At 56.4% G+C, this 16,124-nt stretch overlaps 1 protein-coding gene across 3 annotated transcripts in view; it reads left to right on the top strand.

The window, feature by feature from the left end:
- Positions 1-16,124, top strand: part of ABR (ABR activator of RhoGEF and GTPase) — a 172,687-nt gene that overhangs the window by 133,098 nt on the left and 23,465 nt on the right. For all 3 annotated transcript variants that reach the window (XM_010978926.3, XM_031468485.2, XM_031468484.2), the window contains 2 exons: positions 1,806-1,903; positions 2,310-2,441. In XM_010978926.3, coding sequence (XP_010977228.3) covers positions 1,806-1,903; positions 2,310-2,441 — 230 coding nt within the window. The remainder of the gene's footprint in view (positions 1-1,805; positions 1,904-2,309; positions 2,442-16,124) is intronic.

The following is a 16,124-nucleotide window of genomic DNA, read 5'->3' as shown; positions in this document are numbered from 1 at the left end:
GTCTCACCCCTCCTGTCTCTCTGCATCCTGTCGGCTGGGATGGGCCTCAGGGAGCAAACCCACTGGGGTGGGGTGCCCCACTCCCCCAGAGCAGTTGTTCCACCTCTTAAACCAGGTTGAGCAGTCAGACGTGGGGTGAGCTGCTGGAGTCTCCCCTCACCTCCAGTCGGTCCTCCGTCTCCCTCCACCAGCCGCCTGACCGCGCAGACACTCATTCGAACACGGGGGTCAGGCCTTGTGTATCTTCAGCCATGGCTGCTTGTCCTAGTGAACTTGTTCTGCCTGCACAGTCAGGCCTAGGGTGAGGCACCGTTCCCATTCCTGATTCATGGATGAAGCACTCAGGCACAGAGGGTAGGTGGTTTGTGCAAAGCCAAAATCTGACCAGACAGTCTGACTCCAGAGCCCTTTCTCTTATCCCGTGAACTGTCCCCAACCCCTGACAGAGGGTTCACTCCACTGCAGAGTCAGTTCATGGTGACAGCACTTCTGCCTCTCCATCTCAGCCCCCCACACGCACTCTTTGGTCTGACGGAGGCCGGGGTGCATTGGGCCTTCTGCAGTGCCCCCCTGCACCCACATTGCAGTGTGCTCTGATACCTGGTTATAGCCGGTCTCAGTCACACCCAGGTAGAGACAGCTCGGGGACACGCTACCCACTCTCCCTCCTGCAGGAAAGCCATTCTGATTTAGAACAGCCCAGCGGGGCAACCCTGGGGCCTGGGAGGGGCACCTACATCCACCCTCTGACCTCTGCCCCTTGTTCCTGAGTCACACTGCAGAGGATTGGCTGTGGTCCCCCAAAGTCACCCCCTAAACACACCATTACCGTGGGAAACAACCTTGGCAGCGCCAGTGGAGGGGGAAGCTGCCAGGGTCTGAGCCCCGGAGGGCTGTGTGGATTTACAGAGCTCCTGGGGTGACCACCAGTGCTGTGGCCTCGTCAGTTCGATCTCAGGGTGGAGGGGGCAAGATATTTAGCCTTAAAGGCCATGGTTCTAGATGGAAATGCCAGGGAAGGCTCCCCCCACACCCCCGTCCCAGCCCTCTACCACTTTGTTACCTGAAGCACTTGGAGGAGGTTAGAGCATCATTCATTCACCCACCAGTGTTTGCCGTGTACCTACTATGTGCGAGCCCAGTTCTTGGTACTAAGGGTACACCGGTGGCTGGGAAAACAAGGCGTCTGCCTGTGTGGTGTTGATGCAGTGGAGGGAAGGGAGACCGAAAACGCATGGTCAGAAAAGACAACTTCAGTTAAAGTTAAGCACTATGAAGAAAACAGCAAACAGCCTTTGGAGTGTGGGGGATATTTTTGGTTGTCACAGTGACTGAGGTCACTCCAGGTTTTCAGTACCCAGAGGCCAGGTGCCCTCCAGGGACACCCCTGTTGAGGAACCTGGGATTGGAAGGGCGGAGGGGAGGGGAGGGGAGGGGAGGGGTGGGGTGGCTCCTGTAGTCAGTGTGGTCGGTGAAGACCTTGGCATGAGGCCTCAGTGGTGAGGAGTCGCTAAGCCAAGATCTGGCAAGAAGGTACTGCAGGGACCCTAAGGTGGTAGCAGCTGACACGTTGGCAGGAGGGGACCATCGTGGCTGGGGGGGGAGGGGCGGTGCATGAGGTGGGTCAGTGGGGAGGGTGGAGAAGTGGGAAGGGGCCGGAACACACCAGGCTGCGGGCAGGAGGGCACCAGGCCCCACCGCAGGAGGACAAGGGGTGTTGATGCATTATCCCCCTCCGTCACCCACGGGTTCCTGCGCCTCGGGCCTCACTGGGTGTGTCTGTCCCTATCCCCTCTCTGCCACAGACCTGTACTGTACCCTGGAGGTGGATTCGTTTGGCTACTTTGTCAGCAAAGCCAAAACCAGGGTGTTCCGCGACACGACAGAGCCCAAATGGGATGAGGTGAGTGGAGGGGCTGGTGTCCCCACAGGGGACTCCTGGGCTTGTCCCCGACCGTGCCCATCCCACTCCCAGTGCTCATGTCCGGTTGGCTGGGGGCGTTCATGCCTGCTGTTGGGCCACCCCCATCCCTCTGACTCCCCTGCCCTCTCCTCCCTGCTCATCTGGCTTCTAACCTCGTGTTTGTGTCTAGACACAACGGGGTTTCGGCTTAGGCCCCAAACTCCACTTCAGCGGAGGTTTGGAGGCCTCTGGAGCCCCAGGAAGTGAAGAAGCTGCCCAGTGCCTCATGCTGTGGTCCTCAGGGGCCCTCCGCACCCCCTCTCACCCTTGCCAAGGTGGGGCCCACCTGTGGCCAGGAAGCCAGGTCAGCTTCGGAGGTTCAGGACCCTACCCCATGTTTCCCCAGGAGTTTGAGATTGAGCTGGAGGGCTCTCAGTCCCTGAGGATCCTGTGCTACGAGAAGTGCTATGACAAGACCAAGGTCAACAAGGACAACAACGAGATTGTGGACAAGATCATGGGCAAAGGGCAGATCCAGGTGAGGGGCCAGACGCTGCTGGGGCACCAGGGCCAGGCTCGGGGAGCTGCCGGGAGGTAGTGCCCGCCAGGACAGCGTCCTTCTCCCCTATCTTCTTGGTCAAGGCGATTGGCCTTTTGTGACTTGGGCTCAAAGCTGGTTTGAGAAAAGTTCCCTGAGATGGTTGTTCTCCCCTGTTGGAGATGGAGTCTCATTCTAGCCCTGGAAGCGCATGTGTGCCTGGTTCCTTGGGCTCCCACATCTGGTTCAGGTTATCCACACTCCTGCAGGATGGACTGGATGGAAGGATGACAGCTACCTTTGTTTTCATATCCCATCTCTAGCCTACTGATGGCTTTTTCTAGGAACACAGTGTTAAGAAGGGTTCTCATGCTATATCCGTGAGTGCTGTGTTGGATTAGCAATGTCTGCCATGAGAGAGTGAGGCCCCGGGCATTTGCCAATGGACTGGAAGGGCTTAGGATCCAGCTGGGCTGCTAGGCGCTGGTCTCTGACCTGTTGCTAGGGTTGCTGGGCCTTACTCACCTGTGCCAGGAGGTCACTGGCTCAGGGTGGGTTCTGAGAGGTACGAGCAGAAGCGTCAGCTGCGTTTCTTGGTGTCCTATAAATGTATGTAGGGAAAAGGGCTTTATATGCAGCCTGTGTCTTTGGAGATTTGGCCAGTTTTGAAGATGGCTGCTGTTCACTTACCTATCAAGGGGATGCAGGCTTGGCGGGGTGACATTTGGTGTGGAGCCATCCACACTCCATCTGGCACCTTGTGTGGCCTCATGCTTATGACATAAGTGTCCTGGTTTGGGAGTTGATTCTTTGACCATGAAATCGAGGGAAACAGTAACTGTCATGCCCTGGGATTGAGGCACGGGCTCTGGGCTTGTTAACAATTGCCCCAGGGTTGATCTGGGTGCAGGGAGCTGAATGATTCTTTTTTACAGGAAGCCTTTGTTGTTCTCTGATGCACTGTTGAGGCTGCAGAGATGGGTGTCTGACTCGGCTGGGTGTCCTTGTGGCCGTGCCCCCTTGGGAACTCTTGTGGGCCTTCTCAGGTTCCAGTGTTGGAACAGGGGAGATGGCACCATTCGGTGAGGCCCAACCGTCTGCCTCATGGTGCCCCACATTCCTGAGCACGGCCCTTCCTGATGCTGTGGGGCTTGCACCTCACTCTTTAGCATCGTTGCCAGGGATACAGTGCTGCCAGGCAACTGTGAGCTGGTCCTTCATTATTTAGGAAATGGGAGCTGATGAGCGTGAGCTCTAAATTCAGGCCTAGGAACCTACTTCCTGCAGGGCTAAGGAGTAGGCGCTCCAGTCCACATCCCCAGGCTAGCCTGTCCAGCCTCAGGAGGTACCCAGCCCAGAAGCCTGACCAACCACCACGCCCTCTGGGCCATTAGTGGCTGCAGAGTGGAAGAGTTCAAAAGGGTGCCCCGGGCAGCCAGCACAGTGAGCACCATGGGTGCTGACCGCCCCCCCCTCCCCCAGAGCCCAGGTTCCAGGCCTCGATGGCACGGTCCCCACCTGGACATTGCAGCCCTGTTGCCTCCCTCCCCCTCACTGCTGTCAGCTGTGTGGGCCCCAGGGGACACACCATCAATCATTACATCTTGGAGACAGGAGCAGATGGAGGCGGTGGGGGAGGGGGAGGAAGCCAGGTTATGTTTGGCAAAGCAGAAAGCACAGTCTGGTGAGGAAAATGTTTCTGTGTTTAAGCTTCGAGGAATGTTAAATGCCTGGGAGCTGATATTAAAAGAAACACAAACCTTGCTGCTGCCAGCTGACCTGGGCCTGTGAACAGCCAGTTCAGAGCCAGTGTCCTCTGGAGGGCTTTGAAGTCTCCTAGCCCTCAGCTCCCCAAGGCCCAGCCCTTGGCCCTCAGCCCTGGAGCCATCCTCCCCCCACAGATTGGAGGAGGGGTGTCCCCATAGGGGTGTGCCATGCCTTGTAAAGTCTGCTTGCCCTGGACTGCCCTTGGAGCCACCAAGGATGACAGGCTGGGCTGTAGAGGCCGCACTGAGCTGTTCCAACCTGGCCAGGCCCCACGGAGCCACGGAACGGTCTGTTCCCACAGCTTGCTCCCGCCTCCATTCCTGCCACGTGTCCAAGGAAGGAAATTGGCACCAGCCTCTGGCACTCGGTCTTGCCCCACTTCAGCAGGCGCCGAGGATGGAACTGAGGGGCGCCCCACAGGAGGAACCGAGTCACTGGGGACGTCCAGGTGGCCTGAAGGGGAGGCAGCGGGGAGAAAGCCCACCCCTGTTGCCCCACTTCTTTCTAAGCCCTCCTAGATCAGCTCATCCAGAGAACAGCGAGGGACCCCATTTCCTAAGCTCCAGGCATTTACCCCAGAATGAGTCTCCGTCTCTGGGTTGTCCAGATGCAGCACTGGGGGCAGGGGATCGGAGCTGATGGGGAGAAGGGGCAGCCTTGAGTGACAGCAGGTGGCAGCGCTGATCACCAGTGTGTGTCCAGCACTTGTGTTCTGGGAGGCCCGTTCCCAGATGTCTTCACATGAGCCTTGCAACAGCGCTGCCAGGAAAATGATAGTCGTAGCCTCCCTGTTTGGTAGACGAGGACACAGGTCCTGGTGCCTCTGCTGACTGTGCAGGGAAGGCCGTGCTCTCTCCCCTGCGCTGTGTCCCCATGCCCCAGGCCTTCATCGGGGAGTCCCCCAGCCGGGGGGAAGGGCCTGGCATGGCTGGTGGTCTGGAGAAGGAGCTGGGGGGGAGGGGAGAGTTCCCACCCCTGCGTCCCGCCTTATGGTGAGCGGAAGGCTTCCTTTGGTGTCCTCTCACCTCCAGGCGGGGGACGTTTCTGCCTCGTGTACCTGGAAGGAAGCAGAATGAGTGTGCATGGAAAAGAGCCAGGGCGGGGACTTTGCTTCTGCAGTGTGCACAGCACGGACTGGCTGCTCTGAGGTGCAGGGGCCTGGCCTTAAGGAATCTTCTGCCAGATTGGAAAGACAAGCATTGTCAGTACATGGCACACCGCTAGAGGAAGAGGCAAGGTGCTGATGATGGTGGGGATGGTGATGGTGATGCTGGTGGTACGGGTAACATTGGAGAGCTCTGTGTGAGCCCCGTGCTGGGCTAATGTTCACAGCCATTACTCCAGGAGATCTACCTAGTACCCTGCAGGGTAGGAAAGTCATCACAACTTTAAAGGTAAGAAAGCTGAGGTTAAGTAACCTGTCCAAGGCCAGGGCCAGCTGGTGGGGGGAGCCAGGACTGGAGCCAGAGCCCATGCCTTGCCCCCATGCCTTGCCCTCTCTCGGGGCTCTCCTGTCCCCCACTGCTTCCTGTGGAACAAGAGGGAAACTAGCACCACAAGGATTCAAACAAGGAAAGAAAGAACATCGTGGGCTAGCGTTAGGGAGGGTTCTAGGAGGAGGTGGAGCGAGAGGAATCTGAGAGCACTGGGTTTCTAAATTCCAAAAGCAGTGTTTACATTAGAAAGAAAGTAGCGATAATAATGAGGAGACTTGAAACATAATCACAAACCATCCCTGCTCCCACTCCTCCCAAACGGCCATTTTATTTTGTGCCTTTTTCCTTCCTCACGTATACAAATTTTTATATGGTTTTAATGATGGTGTATATTTTGGCTTTTTTTTCCCTTCTGTTTTTACATAATGTTATCATAAACCCCCTTTTCCCTAGGCTGTATGTAGGCTTTATAATTAACCTTTTTTGTCACACTGTCAAAATGACTTCATAAAAGTCATTTTACATAATGGCCAGCACATTAATTGCCATTTTAAGGCTCTGTTATTCTAGCAGGGGCTGGATCAGCAGAAAGGAGTGGGGCAGGCGTTCTGGGGGAAAGGGCCCACAGGGCTAAGAGCAGGGAGGCAGGAATGTCCAGGGAGTGTCCCAGGAAATTAAGGAGCCTGCCTGCCCTTAGCAGGAGGGATTGTGAGCAACGCAAGTAAGAGGGAGGTTTAAGGAATGAATAAAAGAGGAATTAGTAGGGTTTTTAGGCTAGGATGAATCGTGGAGGGCGTTTTATCCAGTCCTGTTTTGGGGGGGACAAGGAAACTGAGACCAGAAAGGGTGAGTGACTTAGCCACAGCCACACAGCTCATTGGTGGTTGAGCGAGGGGTCCAGATTTGAGGACCCGATCCTAGGGTTGCTCATGCTTGGTCAGCTGCTGGGCACATGAGTAAATGAAAATTCTTAGATGGGGCAGAGGCAGAGTCAGATGTCAGCCTGTGACACTCAGGATCTGCCCTTTGTCGCTGCAACGCTGCAAATCTAGTGGAAGATCCCGTCAGCAGGCTGCGTGTCTCCTCTTCCAGATTCAGGAGCCCTCCCTTCCTTCCCCAGACCTCCAGCTCCTCCGTCCTCGAGCCCCCCACTGTCTGCTCCTCCTGCTGCCCCACCCCCACCCGGCCCAGGAGCCCCTCAGCCAGGAGGCCCCCCCTTCCTCTGCCTTGGCTCCGTGGCCCCAGGAGACTCCTGTATGTTTATCCCAGTCTATTTCCAGCCATGCTGCTCCAGGCTCCAGATGTGCTGTCCCCAACTGGGACCTTACTGGCTGGCTGATTAGCGTATTCCCAGGTCCAGCCCTTGTTGACTGGATGGGCCAGAGGGGAGAATTCTCCCCGGGGGCCTCACAGCTCAGTTTCTGCCACAGACTTCACACTAGAAAGGGGTCCGAGACCTGGGATCCCCTTCACACCCCTGCTTTCCCATTTGCCAGCTCAGCCACAAGCCTAGGACGGCCCCCAGCCTTAGGCTCTCTTCGCCACAGTGGGAGGAACTTTCCTGGGAGCCTGCCAGGGCCAGCCCTCCCTAGACATAGGGGAGCTCAAGACCCTGTGGTGAGAAGGGGCAGGTTCCAGGCCGAGAAGGGGATGCTCCAGCTGTCCCCATGCCTGGAATGCTAACTCCCCTCCCCGCCACCCCCCATTGCAGCATTCCATCCTGGTGGGGTGCCTCACCCTCGCCCAGCCCACCCTCCTTCCTCATCCCATCTGGAGCTTGGAGCCTGTGTCTGACTGAGAAAGGAGGGTGATTTCTTTGACATTCCTGACCTGGCCACTTGGAAGCTTGTGAGGGGTCAGAGCTATTATGGTGACACTCAGGAGGAGGTCATGAAGGCCAGCCCCCTGCCTTTGGGACTGGGAGTGTTCTCAGAGCTCAGACTGGCACATCTGACAACATCTAGACTCCCTTACTTTTTTGTTCAACCATGGTAAAACATACATACCGTGAAATTTACCATTTTAATCATTTTGGGGTGTACCATTCAGAGGCATTAAGTACATTCACAAAGTTGTGCAACCATCACCACCATCCATCTCCAAAACTTCATCTTCCCAACCAGGAGGTGTGTACCCATTAAACAGAAACTTACCGTTCCTCCTGCCCTCTCCCCTCCAGCCCCTGGCAGCCAGCATTCTATTTTCTTGAATTCGACTATTCTAGGTGCCTTGTGTAAGTGGAACCCTACAATATTTATCTTTTGGTGACTGGCTCACTTCACTGAAAGTCTCTAAGCTTCTTCTGTGTTGAATGGTAGCATGTGTCGGAATTCCCTTCCTTTTAAGGCTGAATAGCATGGTGCGTATAGACCACATTTTGTTTATCTATTCATCCATCAGTGGACATTTGGGTTGTTTCCACCTTAAACTTTCTTACTTTGAAGAATAGAGCCTGCTCGCTGAGGATGGAGATTCCTCCTTTTCTCCAGACCCAGGGTTAGCACGCCCCCTCCCCCACCCCCAGGGGCTCATCTCTCTCCAGCTGTACCACCCAGGCAGCACTGGTAGCTTCAGTCTCTTCTAGTTGAAGAACACATTTGCCCCCCTGGCTTTCTCTCCCCCAGTGTAGACATCCCTGTCTCCTTGGCACCCCCTTCTCAGAACTCCTTTGCCCACCCCTCTGTCAGTGGTTTAGGTGGAGTGTGGGGTGCAGTAAATCTGATAGTGTGGGATGAGCATGGGGCTGAGGGTCAGAAAACACATCTGGGTCCCTTGACCACTTGGAGGCCTCGGTTTCTTCATCTGTTAAATGGGAACAGTTATTCCCACTCTGCCTTCATCTTGGGCTTGTAGTGAGGCTCACAGGATGGAATGTCTCTGAAAGAGCTGGTCATTGCACACCCACGCTTTCCCTGGTGTGGTCACGCGTTTCTGTTGGTGGCGTTCCCCATAAATGGCAGGTGCTGTGCTGTGAATGCAGAGAGTGGACAGGACCTCCCCATGTAGTAAAGAAAACAGAAGGAAATTGTGATCATTCAGCTGCTGTTGAAGGGGCTTCTAGGCCAGACAGATCTGTGCTTCAGTCTAGCTTTCTCCACTTATCAGTTGGGAGAACACAGCAAGTTACTTTACCTCTCTGAGCCTCAGTTTCCTCACCTGTGCAATAGGCTGTAAAGAGAACTGAATGTGAAAGTCCGTGAGGCCCTGAGCACAGGGCCTGGCACAGAGTCAGTCCTGGTCTAATGATGCCCAAGCTGGCAGGTCCAGGTCCACTGTCCTTGCCCCAGGGATTCTGGGGATGTCACCTGCAAGTGGATCGTGTATTTAGACCTTAGGCCGGCTGGGGCCACATCTGTGCTCTTACGCTGGTGGTGATTGACTGATGAACCGACTTCAGAGTGGGCGGGAGGTCAAGGTTGGGGCCCTCACCACCTGCCAGCCTGAGGTTTCCCTGCTGTGCCCCCAGTCAGGGCAGCTCTGGGCTCCTCCCCGTCAGATCCACGCTCAGCTCTGCGTGGTGGTCAGCCCCGGAGTGCAGAGCGAATAAAGAGCCGGGAACAAGGGCCCTTTGTCGGTGAGAGCTGCTTCTGGTTCCAATTACTCTGCAGAGCACGAGAGAGTTGGGAGTGAGTGTGGGTCAGGAGCCCACTAGGCCAGGAGTCAGGGACTCCTCCACCCCGGGTCCCTCCCTCTGGCCCCCGAGGGGTCTGTTGTTCCTGTTTGACTCTGCTCGAGGGTCAAGCTTGCCAGCTTTATTGCCCTGGGAGCTGAGCTCTAGGGTGTTGACCTGGAGTCCCTTCTACTCCAGTTCCTCATGGCTGGTACCCGGAGGTGCCTGGGTCCCTCCCTGGGTGGAATGACAGACGGGTCAATGAAGGGTCCTTGACACCTTCTCCCACACATCCTTCAGGCCACCCTGACCACAGCTGGGCCCCCCGGGAATGGCTGGTTTTGACTGGGATAGGGGTTGGCTGTGAGAAAACCTTGACCTGTGGGGCTGGCCAGAGAGCTTTTCCCTTTCATTCCCCCACCCAGCCCCTAACCCCCAGCCTGGCACCTCACAGCCCTAGGCAGCTCCCTGTCCTGGGACACCGCAGTGGCCATGCTGGGTGTGGCTTTCCAGCCTCCCATCTGCCCACAGCCTGGGCCAAGTGTGCACGTCCAGGAGAGGCATCTGCTTTGAGTGTTTTATATCTGGCTGCCTGCTGCCCCTAGCAGGTCCACATGGGGCCCTTCCCTTGGCCGCTGTCATCACCACTGTGCCAGCCCGAAGACACCTGGGGATGGGGTCAGCTTGGGCACCAGGGCTGTTCCTCTCTGTGCCTCTGACCCCACCTCTTCCCAGGGCCCAGGTGACTAGAGCCATTGTTGTCCCGCCCACCCCAGCCGTTCCAGACGTATTTGTGTTCAGTGCCTCACCTGCTGTCCCTCTTCAGGGCAGGTCTGGATGGCTCAGTTATACTTGGAGAGTGAAGTGGTCAGCAGGATGGGGGAAAGCCAGGGGCAGGATCCCATGAGAGGGCTGGCCCTGCTGTCCCGGGACTTTCCCAGGCTTGTGAGACAACCTCTCTTCTGGCCCATGCTCAGCTGCCTCCATCTCCCAGGTATTCCTGATGTGGGGAGCCTGGACTCTGTCCAGGGCGTTCTGGAGACAGGAAGATTCAGTAGGAAGCAGATGGAAGCTCAAGTCTCTTCTCCCTCCTGCCCCGTTTGGGGACGTCCCCTTGGCAGGCAGGCAGGTGTGGTGCCCGCTCCCCAGGCCCGCCTGTAAGGGGCAGGAGGCAAGTAGAGAAGCTGATCTGGAGAGGACCTTGGGAACTGATTCGTTCAGGCCCTGAGAACAGCCGGCCTCTCAGTGAGACAAAAGAGGGAGGGCTCTCCCAGCTCCGGGACCAGGGGCTCCTAGACTCAGAGGCAGAAGGCTCAGGTGTGATCGCAGCTCCGCCACCTGATAGCAAGGTCACCTCTCCAAGTGCTTCCTCTCGAACCTGTGCGCGTCTTGGATGTGTCCTTGGGAGACAGTACCCAGCATCCTGCACACGCCCCGTGACAGGCAACCTCCCTTTTGGTGGAGGCTGCAACTTCACCCTCCTAGGACGTCCCGCTTTTGATTTTATTCAAAACCTTTGAGCAAAGGACTTAGGAGAAGGATTGCTGGGGACTCCTTGCCTGAGGGCTGAGTCTGGACATGAATGCTGATCAGGGGGCACCTTCAGTGGGCTCTGCCCGCCTTCCTCGCTGTGGCTCTGCAGAGCCCACCATGGCCCCTCACTCAGCCCCCCTTACCGTGGCTCTTGGTGAGGGTCTGACCCCTAGGTGCAGCCCACTCCCCGGGGAGGGCTGGGTGCGGCCTGTTCACACCCTTGGAGGCAAGAACTGAACTGCACTGGCTTCAGGGCCAAGATGACCCATAAAACAGCAGCCTGACTGACAGAATGAGATAAGTGTTATCCTATTGTAAGGCCATTGAAGGGAGCCCACACTAGCAAAGCCGAGGCCCAGAGTTTTCCCAAAGCAGAGAGTAGAGATAAGACATGAGTCTCAGATCCAGGACCCTGACCGAAAGTTTCTTTGAAAAGCCCCTCATCTCCTGGCCTCCCTATCTACCCACCCTGAGGGGGAGCGAGGTTCTCTGGCCGTGGTTGAGAGCGGTTCTCATCAGAACTGCTATGAGCCCGTCCCCTTGAAAGGAGGACCAGGAGCTTTAGAGTCTGCAGGGCTTGGGGATCACTGGGAGTACCTGAAGTGCCCCTGGGCAGAGGGAGGTGGACAGTGGCCGTGTGAGTGGATAGGGTTGGCCTCACTTCAGCCAGGGGCCTCTGCTCCCTGCTTCTGCTGTTACCTGACTGCTGGCAGGGGAACTTCAGCATAGCTTATATTTGGAAAGAAAGGGGAGGAATTCCCTCTGCTTAAAAAAAATTTCATTGATGACCACTTGTCTGACCCAAGCTCCTGTTTGACAGGTATGGAAACTGAGCCCGGAGAGAGAAAGTGTCTGTCAAGCCCACAGTGACCAGACAGGACTCACATCCAGTTTCCCTGGTTCCCAGGAACTTTCTTCTGTTCATTTTGACTCAGAGTTGGGTGAAAAGAGTTGCTTAATACTAGCGAAAGAGAAAAAAGCATGGAGGTTCAGCAGACCCTGATTTCAAACCCTCCTGCCTAAGGCTGCTGTGTTTCCATTGTGTGGCCTGGGAGGTCCCCTGGAGTGCTCTGCCCACTGGCTGTCCTGGGAGACCTGGCCATGCCACCTGCATCCTGTGAGCAGGAGCAGGTAGCCAAGGGGGTCTGGGTGTCAGTCTGGCCATGAGTTACGTCCATGAGTTGTGTGGGAAGGCATGAATGGACACGTCGGGGGCATGCTTTGCCCACTCTGTCCTTGGGTGGGTTTTGTTTGAGATGAGTAAGATGTTCCCAAAGGCTCAAGTGGATTTTCCATCCTCTTCCGTGACCAAATATGCCATGAGAATCACTAGGGGTGGCCAGGGACACATCAGGATGGTTCTGCAGCGGATGAGCTATGTGGCTGTCAGCATCTCCAGCCCACCTCGAGCCACCAAGCACCCTCAAGATGAGTGCCAGGCCGAAGGGAGAGTGAGGCTGTGTGGGTAACAGCATGTGCTTTGCACTGTCATGTGAATCGGTCTTGGGAGACAGGAGGGTCAGCCACATCTTGAGCAGGGTGGATTGGGCTGTGCAGAAACTATCTTTTAGTCCTGGCTGCCCCCTGTCCCAGCACCACTGACACCTCAAACCTTGAGTCCATCCTGGAAACTGTTCCCCACCCCTGCCCTAGGCAGCCATCTGAAGCTACCAGTAGCCACTATCTACAGAGTTGAGGCTCCAGAGCTTGGAGACCCACAACCCGTGCATAGCTGTCTAGCAGGCAGGGCCCGGCCCTGGGGAGTGCTGGCCTGGATGCCTGAAACAGCCTTTGGTGGTTATCTCAGGATGAGTGGGTCAGTGGTGAGGTGGCCAGGGCTCAGTTTGGCCAAGTAAGCTGTGACCCGTTCAAGGTCCTCCCCGGCTGGCAGGTGGTGGGTATCTATTCAGTGACGAATGAATGAGTAAGTGAATGAAAATGTAGCTTCTAGGCTTGCTCTGCCATTGGCTACTCGGTGATTTTGAGCAAAGTGTTCATGTCCCCAGGCCTACTGCAGGCCTGGAACATAGTAGATGCTCAGAAAGGGTAGATGGAAAAACATAAGAGGTCTCACTTTCTCGTTCGCTGAAGGTCTCTGCCCTTCCCATCCATAATCTGAGTTAGGATTAGCACAGAGCAAGGGGAGAACCCTTGTGAGGATGCAGGGACTCCAGAGCCGTTCATCTTAAGGGGACTTTCCCACCCTCCACCCCCCACCCCCCTGTTCCCCTATAATCGGCCACCCTCCCCGCCAACTCGCATGCCCTCTGCGTGGGCCCCAGCTCCTGGGCATTGTCTGCCCTGCTGGTTCTCTCCCCCCGGGACTCCAGTGCCTGTCTCTGGGCAGGGACCGCTGTGGGCTTCCTTTCTGCAGCTCTCACACCCCACCTGCTCTCCACCACTGTCCTCCTCCCGGCTCTGGTCCCGTCCTATGCAGGAACCATCCACGCTGCCCTCCTCTGGGGCTGCAAAGGTGGGTTATTGGCGGAACCTCCACGTCCCTCCTGGTCCTCGCCCTCAGTGCCACCCTGGGCTCCTCAGGCTCCAGCACCCAGACTCTCGGGGTGGCCCATGGGGGCTCTGCCCTCCCCTTCACTCCCAGGCTGTCCTCGCTGGGGTACCTGTGGCCTTGGTCTAGCTGGCTGCTCGGAAACCCCCTTTCCTGCTCTAGAGTCATTTGACTGGCCGACAGGGACAGGGGATCCAGGTTCTAGTTTGGGCTGAGGGGAAGATGAAAGTCGTTCCAGTGGGAAAAGGAGGTCACTCCAGAGAAGTAGCAGCAGCATCCCAAGGGTCTGAGAAAGAACTTTCCTCCTGTGTTCACAGGCTGGAGGATTTGCCTGGGAGCCATCTCCACCCCCAGCTGTCACCAGGGCAGCGCTGGTGGCAGACCCTGCCTCTCCCACCCACACAGCTCAGGCTGTATATATTCCCTGTTGACCATCTTTTTTTCTTCAGTGATACACTGCTGACCACTGTAGCCTGATTCTGCCTCATTTGCAGCTGTGCTGGGTGGCTGGTCCCAGCCACCCCAGGTACCTACCCCTCCCTCAGTATAACCCAAGGCCCAGCCCTGCGTCTCCCTAGGGATGGCCCTTTTCATTCCTCTGGCAGAGAGCATGGGGAGGGGATTTGGGAGGATGGAACAGTCTACTAGGAATGTTTTTAATTCCAAAGGCAGTGACATCTGTTCATGTGGGCCTTCCCGCCTAGGCTCTGTTTATCCAGACAGGGGGCCCTTGCATGTCCTCAGAGGCCAGTTCTGCCAGGTGTGGCGGGATAGACAGAGAGGGAGGGAGTGTGGTCACTTCCTAGGTGACTGGGACAGCCTGAGCCTAGCTGACTCAGTGAGGCCCAGGAAGAGTCTGCAGTGGGATGGAGGGATGAGAACTCAGACTGCTGCTTTTGAGGAACTTGGTAGGAACACTTGTCTTGTATCCCTCCCCGCTGCCACAGCCTGCTTCTAGACCACTGCTTCCAGGAAGGAGTGAGTCAGGCTTGAGGACGAGAAGGCAAATCTGTGCTGTCCCTAGAGAGAGCTCCCAGCCCAAGGGAGGAAGGAAAGATGAGCATCTCAAGGGAAGAGCCTCCCAGCAGCTCCCCATCTGCTAAGGCGCTTATGTCACCATGGAGACCAGTTGGCCATCTTTCATCCAATCAGAGCTTGCTTTACCCAGACAAGTGTTGAACCTGGGGTTCTTAAGACAGACAAGGGTAGGGCTTTGGGAACAGGATCTGCATTGCCCCCCTTCTCTCACATGTCCAGTGGAGGGATGCATCTTGCACAGCATCTCCCAAACTGCACCCTGTGGCATATGACCCAGATAGAGGACAGAGAACCTTAGAAAACCAGCAAGGGGCCAGTTCTGAAGTTAACAGCTGGCAGTGCCAAGCGCAGACCATGTGTCTGCAGCAGGTGAACGTGGTCAGCGATTATAATGGCACCTTACCAGCCAGTTACACAACCAGTACTTGCACATTAGCTGAGGGATATGGAGCAAAGCTGGGAGGGTGGCTTTTTTCCACAGCTCTTCAGACCTACACTAACCCTTCCTCCTCCAAGAAGCCTTTCCTGATTCCCTCTGGCTAGAAATTTCCTCTCTTTCCTCTCAACTTTCATGGCACTTGAGCTGTGCTGTTCTTGCAGCCTAGGACTGGATTTCTTGAGGGCAAAGATGATGCTTTGTCCATCTAGGGGTGATGCATGGTAGGTGCACAATTGGTATTTGCCAAACACCTGAAGGCTGTTCTGCCTTCTGTTAAGGGGTGTTTAAGCCTTCATCTTCTCTCCTCTCTCAGGCTGTCAGCTCTGTCGAGCACAGGCTTTTGATGCATCCTTGTGATTCCCCAGCCCTTGTCTGGGGTTGAGCCGAAAGCCAGGCCCTCAGTCAGTGGCCCTTCAATGAAGTGACTGGAATGAGGAGGTGAAGACTGCAGGAATGAGTGGAACCTTCCTGGGGGAGATGGGTTTTGTGCAGCTGGTGGGGAGGAAGCTGTTGGCCCCTCATGGGGCTGGAGGAAGCCTCTTTGCAGAGGCAGCACCCAGGTGCCTTGGGAGAGCAGGTAAGGGGTGGGTCAGGAAGGAGACTCAGGTCCCCACTGGAGGGGGAACACAGGCATGTCCCTGCCTCGGTGGTCTCTTCCCCTCCCCCTCAGGGGACTGGGAAAGCTGTTGTGACTCCGCCTCATTTAGCTGCCTTGGCTTTGGGCGACTTTGGCTCAGGTGTGAGGAGGCTTTGTGCAGCCCTGGCAGTCCAGCCCTGCCTGCACTGTGCAGAAGCGGGTGTGGAACGTGGAGCCCTGGAAGAGGTGGGGCTGGCCTGGCTGCCCTGCAGGGACCACAGAGCCTAGCAGAGTCCCGGGACCCTGCCTCCAACAGCCAGGCAGAAGGCAGCGCAGCACCAGACCCCACCACCCCGGGATATCACGGTGTTGAGGACATGGCCAGATCTCTCTGTTTGTGGCCCAGCCCTGCCTGGTCTTGGGCAAGTGGCTTAGGTTCTCTGTACCCTTAGTATCTTCAAATGGAAAATGGGGATGCCGGGACATACTTGCCAAGATTGGGGGAGCAGTGAATTACTCCACGTGGAGGGTTAACATGGTGCCTGTCGCCTAGTAAACTTGGTGAAGGGCATCTCTTGCTATGACGAGGTCTTGGCTATCTCTGCAGTGAAGCCACACCTTTCTCTAAAAGCACCGAGAGCTCTGGTGTTAAACCCCAAGACTTGCATGCCGGTTGAGATCCAGCAGGAGCATTCCAGGTGCCAAAGGCTGCTTTTGGGCCCCGACTCTTCTGCCCTGGGGTCCTGACCCAGCTCCTTTTCCTGAATCCAGAGA

The sequence above is a fragment of the Camelus dromedarius genome, chromosome 16 (genome assembly GCF_036321535.1).
Source record: "Camelus dromedarius isolate mCamDro1 chromosome 16, mCamDro1.pat, whole genome shotgun sequence".
Taxonomy (NCBI): Eukaryota; Metazoa; Chordata; class Mammalia; order Artiodactyla; family Camelidae; genus Camelus; species Camelus dromedarius.
This window is presented reverse-complemented; position numbering and strand designations above follow the sequence as displayed.